We start from the raw sequence: 8,327 nt of genomic DNA, 5'->3' as shown, positions 1-8,327 counted from the left end.
ATGAAGCAGTTTCAAGACACGATCAAAAGTGTGGGAGGGTTTGGTATCTATCAAAGACTGCATCTGGTAATCATTTCGGTGATCACCGGCAGTACAGCTTTCTTCCAGATGGGCAACACCTTCTACAGCGCTTCAGCTGACCACTACTGTAAAGTATACGACAACCAGACTTACGTCGACCAGTCACCGTTGAAGAACTGCACCATTCCCTATTCCTCGGGAGGGGGAGACCTTTCTTGGAACAAATGTCAGCGGTATGATGTCAACGTTTCTCAAGGAATTGCTGACGAGGTCTGCTCGTCTCGAAGCGAAGAGACGATCAACTGCGATCAAGGATGGTTGTATGACAAAACCTGGTATGACAGCACTGTTGTATTTGAGGTGAGAATCGAGATTCAAGTTTTTTAATGTAAATATCATAAACATGAAATAACGACGGCGTACTTCTGACGATCGTATCATGAAAGATGGTAGTTGATGCCTTTTATATTCATAGGGAAGTGAAAGTTACGATACCTTGTGAATCTACTTCAAAACTTGCTTTGTAATTAGTTCTTACATGATCGTCGATTTAAGCGCAGACATCAGTATATCACGAGATGCGGACTGGCCTGATTTACTGAAATACCCCCTGGTACGTTCAACTCGATATGGGGATTAGGCTTAAGACTAATTTCTTCAAGAGAGCTTACCTGTGAACTAATGTAAAGCGCCAGTAAACATTGCTGATGGATACGAGGCGCTATATACATTATTTATACTATCCTATCCTATCCTATTCTAGGCAGTGTTTGTGGAATTACAACAGTGTGTGGTCAAGTGACCAGAGGTTGCAATTAAAGCGTTTAAGTAAAGTAAAGGGATACCATTGAAATCTACTTTCTAACGTTAAAGAACAATATATATAACTTTTCTTCATGTGTTGCTATCGTTTTCTCAAAGTATAATCTAGTCTGTGACAATGATTGGATGCGTCAGCTCTCCAAGTCTATTGTTCCCGTCGGAAATCTGGTTGGTGTCATCATATTTGGGCAGCTGTCTGATATGTAAGTGTCTTCAGGCTTTACCATAAGTGTCTCTACAGTGTCATAGAAAGCCATCACTTTCATATAAGGTATTGCTGTCCATACAGACCCAAAATAGAACTTGGAGGAAAATGGAAATTACTTCAAAACGTTGTTATGTCCACGAAATCGGTATATTTTCAAATGCGTCTTTGTCGAACTGTCTGACAGATACCACGCACTACTGGTGGAAAGTTGGCGACGTACTTTTTAGATCATTATGTCACGTGAATCATATCATTCAAGAAGACAATGACCTACATTCAAAATTTCTTCTTTATAAAGAGATTATAGAGAGATACGAGTCAGACAGGTAGACTCACACAGACTGTGTGTGGAAATGGAGATAGCATGACTGACTGATAAAGACACAGACAAAGGGAAACAGATAAAAAGGCGACAAACTGACATTAACCGCTTTTCCGTCTCAGTGATCTGCCTTGCTGCATAGACACCAAGAAAAAGATCATTCTTATGAGGGGCCAAATGCAGTATAGTTAAACGGAAAGGTGCACCGTTAACTGCTCAATAACATTATAAGGACAAGCTGTTCTATGTTTGTGAGAATTTTACTACTAGACAGCTATTTCCTCACATGTATGTACTCGAGAGAGTTGATACCTTATTGATATATGTTGGGTGAGAGTGTGCTGCGATTTATTCTTAAGTCACACGAGTCAGTCGATTTCAAGTGTCGGTTCTCACTTTAATTCACCAGCTTTGGAAGGAGGCCAATTTTCTTCACAACCTTGGTGCTGACGATAGTTACGGGAGTGCTGACGTCATTTACACAGATATATGTCACGTTTGTGATCGGCCAGTTTCTCTTGGGTGCTATTTCACACTCCCTCTTGGTCACTGGAAATGTCTTGAGTAAGTTCTTGGGATTTTATGTTCCTTATTTGCTTCTTGCTTTCGAGTAAACCATTTATTTACATCGCAGTAGGGAAAATAAAACTATTTCAAATCAAGTTTACTGTAGAAACCCTTCACAGCAACTTATGGGCCGATGACTCCCACATATACACCAAATTTCTTAACCTGCAGCAAAGTTAGCGAATATAGGAATTTGTCTGCAATGTCTCGCAACGTAGGTTTAACTTTAGAGCTTTCACTTTAACTTTTCAAATGATCGTTGGGGCAAGAGTAGCTGTGCTCTACGTTACAATCCAACATTATCCAGTGACAATCTCTCGTCATTTTCGAGGGTCAGTAAAACAGCGATTTCTGTGATTCAGATATTGTTGTACAGGCCCAAGTACTATTTGATTTCAACATTTGTTGCACAAACATAATTGTCAGCTCACGGGATCATAACACATAATCAATCATGATCAAAGATTAATTTCTTTATATTATTGATTAATTTACATGTAGGAAATCATGCTAAATATGTTGCATTTCGGTCTTCATGGTATACTCACATAATTCCTAGCTGCACTTTAATCCTCAAGATATTCAGAATTTATGCCAATGTTGCGCTGTTGTAGGATGTTGATTATATGTATATATATAATATATATATATATATATATATATATATATATATATATATATATATATATATATATATATATATATATATATATATTCGTCTATCACAGCCACCCGATGAGTGTAGGCGGCTCTGCAGCCTATACGAAACAAATTTGTAGTGGAAATGTAATATTTTAGATTATCCTGATCAACTCAGTTGTGTATTTAGCTCTACTCTAGTATTGAGCACTCTACTCCAGCTGATCTTGAACTAAACAAGTATATATATATATATATATATATATATATATATATATATATATAATATATATATATATGTATATGTAGTGTATTTACATCATTCCAGTATATTGATGGCGCAAATACCGCAATCTGATTCTTGGTCGAGACGTAAAAATAACCGTCCTACATTCGCAATATAGCACGGTTGGAACAGGCACGAGCTCTCGCCTAGAGGAAAATGTCCATTTTGCTAAAATTTCAATGTAATATTATGATATGTTAGCAATAAACCACCTCGAGCGTATACCATTCGATTTTGACCAGTTCACTCCATATATGCACTCGATATCGCCCGTGCACACGTGTCGTGAACTGATCGAAATTTTGTGGTATACGGTCACTGGATGTGGTTCAAGGACGGCGAGGCAAGAACGCGCACCGCTGTACGCTTTGTGTGCAATATCAATCTTTACGGCCCTGATACGGCTTTTGTGGACCGAGGTCGTACGGTGGAATGGCCCGAGCGTACGACCAAGGTATATAATAATATAACTGTGCGAATTCGGCACATATTCTGACATCGTTTAGGATTGTACATTCATATATATTTGTAGAAGTAGGCTACGATGAAAGAGCATATTATATTTGCTTATTACCATGTTTTAATTTATTACTTAGCAACGTGAATTATTTCAACTTTGGAATTGACCAAATATACCTTACGACCCTTCGGTGACATGTGCACACATTCAGCACAATGAGACCACGCGGCTTGCTTACTTACCCTCGTCAATGAACGACACTCAATATCATATTCACAGACGTGGAAAGTCACTGAGATGGCAGCAAATCCTTGAAAATTAACTCAAAAAATTTACTCTGAATAATATGCTGCCTGTCACGGATTCTCTGAGAGATTTACACCGTGATTGCTTGTCTTTCTCAGACGTATCGGACTCAATAATACATGTAAGAATGGAGTCATTTAAACCAAACTATTCTGGTAAACTTTCCTGCTCTTTTTCCCTTATAGTCTTGGAAATTGTTAGTTTGGAATACAGGACGATGTGCATCGCAGTCCTCCACGCTGGTTTCAGTGTGTGTTACATGCTGTTCGGCGTCATCGCTCTGTTGTGTCATGGTAACTGGAGACTGATACAATTAATAGCAGGCTTGTCGTGGATCCTGTTTTTGCCATCTCTATTGTAAGTCATATATGCAGTGTATGGCACAGTTGCTTTTGCACAGGCCATCCCCGCTGCAAGACTTGGGCGACACGAAGTACCCACATGCCCATGTTTGCAAACCATTTAAAGCTAGATTGAGTCGATAGCAGGAACCAAACGACTGTAAAGAACAAACATTTGAAGTATCAAAGATAGAGCAGATATTGAGATAAAATCCGTTTGGTTTGAATGTGTGGATCGTCATGATTTAAGTCAAAGTCTTCGAAGATACCCAAAGTTTGTGCATATTCATTCAGCTAGAGTAACTTGATCAAATTTATACCACTGATGTAATGTAGTAGACACATTTCGACGACCAAGTAGGTCACCCCTAATCATCCTTGCTGTTGTTCGTTGTTTGGTTCATTTCCTATCATGTTAATTTCACACCCTGCAGTTTTATCACGGAGAGTCCGATGTGGTTGATACAGAAACATAAATACGGCAAAGCTGAGAAGGTCCTACAAACATTTGCGAAGTTCAACAAGAAAACTTTATTAACAGGAAATATATTGGAAGTTGACAAAGAAACACAGAATAAATCGCCGGCGGTGGAATCAAAAGTAAAGAAGGTATAAACTCGGTTTTGACATTTTCTCACTTGTTTTCTTCATAGAGATACACAGAACTATGGTATAATTATTTCCTTTGTCCAAACTTCTGTCGCTGGAATCACAGTCACGACATTTGGGTAATCAAAACCACTGTGAAACACGCACTTTTTTATCGATTGCAATCCGATATACATGATTGAGTTGGAAAATTCCATTAAATCTAGTCGGAAGAAAACATGTAACATTATTATCCATACATATTTCATATTATTAACCGTTAATTGGTACAAAAAGTTGTTTATTTTTTTCGTCGATCGTGTTCATTTCCCGGCGTTTCTTTCCAGGAACGACAGTACACATTGGTGGATATTTTCAAAACACCGAGACTTCGTTTTCGAGCGCTTATCATGTGTTTTAACTGGTAAGTTTATCATTTGTTTTTGTTTTCTCGCTCGTTAACGTTCATCCAATTATGCAGGGCATGGCCTGAATGAAACAGATGAAATTCATCCGAGTAAAGTAAGTGTCCTAACTGCGACTGTTAAGTGTTTTCATATCGATTCTTTCAGGTTTGCCTGTAGTTTTGTGTATTATGGGATATCTCTGAACACCGACCAGATTGGAAACAACCCATACACAACGTTCATACTTGCGGGCCTTGTTGAGATCCCCGGTCGTTTGTTGGCTTGGGGATTACTGAAAGTCTTCGGGCGACGCTGGTCGTTATGTGGGTTTGCATTCGTTGGCGGACTGGCTCTGATACTCAGTGTTCCACCGGGTAAGTACTTCTGAACGACCGATACGATACTCGCGTTGCATGTAGGCCTATATGCTGTAAAGACACTGTCCGCCCCGTTGATTTTAACGCTCCCTTTTTATCTTATCGTGATCGTATGTAGCGATGAGGGATAAGTCGTTTATTAAGGTCTTGAGGGTATGGTCACCAAAAAACACTTGCAGCGTTACGTTATTACAAAAAGGGTGCAAATAACCTGCAACCAAAAACAGTCTCGAACTCTGGAATGAATGTGTATGCATGACATACTACCCTCCTTGACATATTTACTTTGATATTCGCATTTGTATGACACAAATCGATGGAATACATGTTTTATATTGTGAACATTTTACCGATGAATTATTTTGTATTTACTTTTATCCTTTAGAAATCGAGGAAGTCTCAGTTGCTATTGCTATGGTAGCCAAACTCTGCATTGCGGCGACATTTACGATAGTGTATCTGTACGCAGCAGAAATTTATCCCACGGTTGTGAGGTATGTACATGGGCTAATTTCATCCACAACATGTAAAACGACTAAAATCGTGGCAAACATGTCGGCTCTCATGTCGGCTTTCTGGCCTTTTAATACCATGCATCAATAGTTGAAGAATAGTAAACGTACAGTGAGAGCATCAAATTTGGTCGTCGAACACCATCAGAAAGTTGTTGTTCGACACTTTTTCAGGAAAAGCCCCGGATTTCGATAATTTTCCACTCAGTAAACTATTATTGAAACATTATCACAATTAACTGCGTACACTGTTTCTTTCAGAAATACAGGTATGGGTATGTCGTCTATGTCAGCCCGCGCTGGTAGCATCATATCTCCCTACGTTATGCTTCTCGACGTAATTTGGGCTCCAATGCCGTTTGTTGTCATGGGTGTGACGTCAATGATATCTGGACTATTGGCACTCCTAATGCTACCGGAGACAAAGAATAAGAAATTACCCGAAACATTACGAGAGGGGGAATTCTTTGGAACGTAAGTATCGCTTCGAACTCTAAGACGGTCTAACATGATAGAGATCAGAATTACACTGTGACGCGGGGGTAGGGTGACATTGAGAGTAAAACCTTCAGAGTTGGCTCCTAAGAACCAGTACTTAAGTTGAATTTCCCGATACGCTCCAGTTCCAAGTCCACGAAGAAGTAGATGACCTAGATGGTGCAATATCATGAAATGCGCTGTTAGTACTACTAATTTGTGGTGTTTTCAACAAGGCTTTTCACAGTTTCTATATTACTCCATCTCATTCGTGCAAACCTAGTATTGTTCCACGATTTCTTTGATATGGATGCACTGTAAGACAGCTAAATCAACCATAAACCTCAATCTTAATGATTGAACAACATTAACAGACATAACACTAATTGCACATACATAATTTGGTCCAAAGATGAAAAGTTTTCCATCCTTGACTCAGAACCAGTTTAGAACAAATATATATAAATAAAATATATCAATAAAATATTCCCTCTAGATATAGATTTACACTATAATTGAAAAGTTATTTGTTCAATTTGTACTTATATTGAATTTGACCGTAACTTCTTCTGGTAGTTTTCATTTTATTTCACAATTTTATTGGTATACTCAAGGGTTCGCTACTTATTTGTGGTTTCTCTGCAAATATAGCTATATTTGTCTTTTCTTGCCTTTTTCATCGATGTCCTGTAATAGTCTGATGCTGAACTCAATAAGTGCCAATGGCAATTATTTTTCAGTCTCTTTCTCGTTACAATACAACGATTTGTTTTAAATGGTAGTGTTTTCGTTATCACAATTTTTTAAAATGATATACATGAGAATAAATTGTTATACTATTAGATACACACCAATTTCTGTATTTCTGTAGAAGCAAAGCAGTCGGCTTGAAAGGAGAAAGTAAATTAAAAGACAAGATCACAAATGACGCCCACGAACTGAAGCCATCGAAGTCGAGTGAAGCTGAGGAAACCTCAGATAAGGCAGAGAAGAGTGAGGAACTTGGAACAGTGAATGAAGCATACCAATGAAATCTTTTGCATCTTTACACTGGACTCTTGACTGAGTCAGTTGCAAGTTGGTCCGACAGGGTCATTATTGGCAGACTTCATTTCCAGCACACTTTTTTATGATGCGGATATGCTTTTGTTCTTCATTATCTAATGTTTAAGCACTTTTTAAAATGTATAGAATGATTGCCAGAAGATGAAAACGTAATTTTTTGCTCTTCGACAAGTGAAAATGTTTTGTTATGAAAAATGACCAGGATGACTGGCTATCACTCAAAATAGCGATTCATGGAACACTTGCCCTGTTCCTCATTTGAGTGATATTCTTCTGTAGTGTAGTTTTGTTAAAGGGGAAGTTTACCTATAGTGAGTTTTTTATGTGGGCTTAGCTTTAGGTCTAGTTATACAGGAAAGGGCATTATTGCCATTTATAACTGGCGCGTTCGTTTTTGCATCATGGGGGAAAAAGGCAGAAATGTTGGTGCTCTGGTCTTGTTGAATGACATTTGTAACAGTAAGCATTAAGGTAGAACGCGCCTCCCGTGCAGATAGTCTGACTCTAAAATTTCTACAATTCATTTCTGATCTACCCGTTGTGGGGGCTCATTTGAAAGTTTTCAAATATCGCAAAATGTTCGGTAATTTGTTTCGTTAGTTCCAAACTTTGCATGGTGACCCCCGATTTTTATTCTTGATTTGGTACGAGAAAGACTGAAGGTTTCACTGAGGAAAGTTTATGCAAAAGTTTGTTTTTAACTTTTTGAGGAGCATACTATCTTAAAGCTGCAGTCCTCTACCCTTGTGGACAGAAAGATGCCGCAGTGTGCAGGTGCTCCGAAGGTTGCAGAGCGCCCTCATATGACTGAATCTCTCCATGTACCTTCCCTTGTAATCACATTACTTCTTGTTGGCATATCATATGATTAATCACATGGTGTTACAATCCTTTGCTCTCTTTTTAAAGTTATATCAAATAAATAGATT

At 38.4% G+C, this 8,327-nt stretch overlaps 2 protein-coding genes across 2 annotated transcripts; both read left to right on the top strand.

Moving 5' to 3' along the window:
* Positions 1 to 823, top strand: LOC139134215 (solute carrier family 22 member 6-B-like). Its single transcript, XM_070701128.1, has 2 exons — positions 1 to 381; positions 785 to 823. The coding sequence occupies exons 1-2, from the start codon at positions 1 to 3 to the stop codon at positions 821 to 823; spliced, it is 420 nt and encodes a 139-aa protein (XP_070557229.1).
* Positions 251 to 7,499, top strand: LOC139134967 (organic cation transporter protein-like). Its single transcript, XM_070702087.1, has 8 exons — positions 251 to 381; positions 3,817 to 3,988; positions 4,407 to 4,581; positions 4,908 to 4,984; positions 5,133 to 5,341; positions 5,730 to 5,838; positions 6,118 to 6,330; positions 7,205 to 7,499. The coding sequence occupies exons 2-8, from the start codon at positions 3,849 to 3,851 to the stop codon at positions 7,362 to 7,364; spliced, it is 1,083 nt and encodes a 360-aa protein (XP_070558188.1). The 5' UTR covers positions 251 to 381; positions 3,817 to 3,848; the 3' UTR covers positions 7,365 to 7,499.
* Positions 7,500 to 8,327: the final 828 nt, after the last annotated feature.

Source organism: Ptychodera flava, chromosome 6, assembly GCF_041260155.1.
Source record: "Ptychodera flava strain L36383 chromosome 6, AS_Pfla_20210202, whole genome shotgun sequence".
Lineage (NCBI taxonomy): Eukaryota > Metazoa > Hemichordata > Enteropneusta > Ptychoderidae > Ptychodera > Ptychodera flava.
Note: the sequence above shows the minus strand (reverse complement) of the source record. Positions and strands in the feature narration are given on the sequence as shown.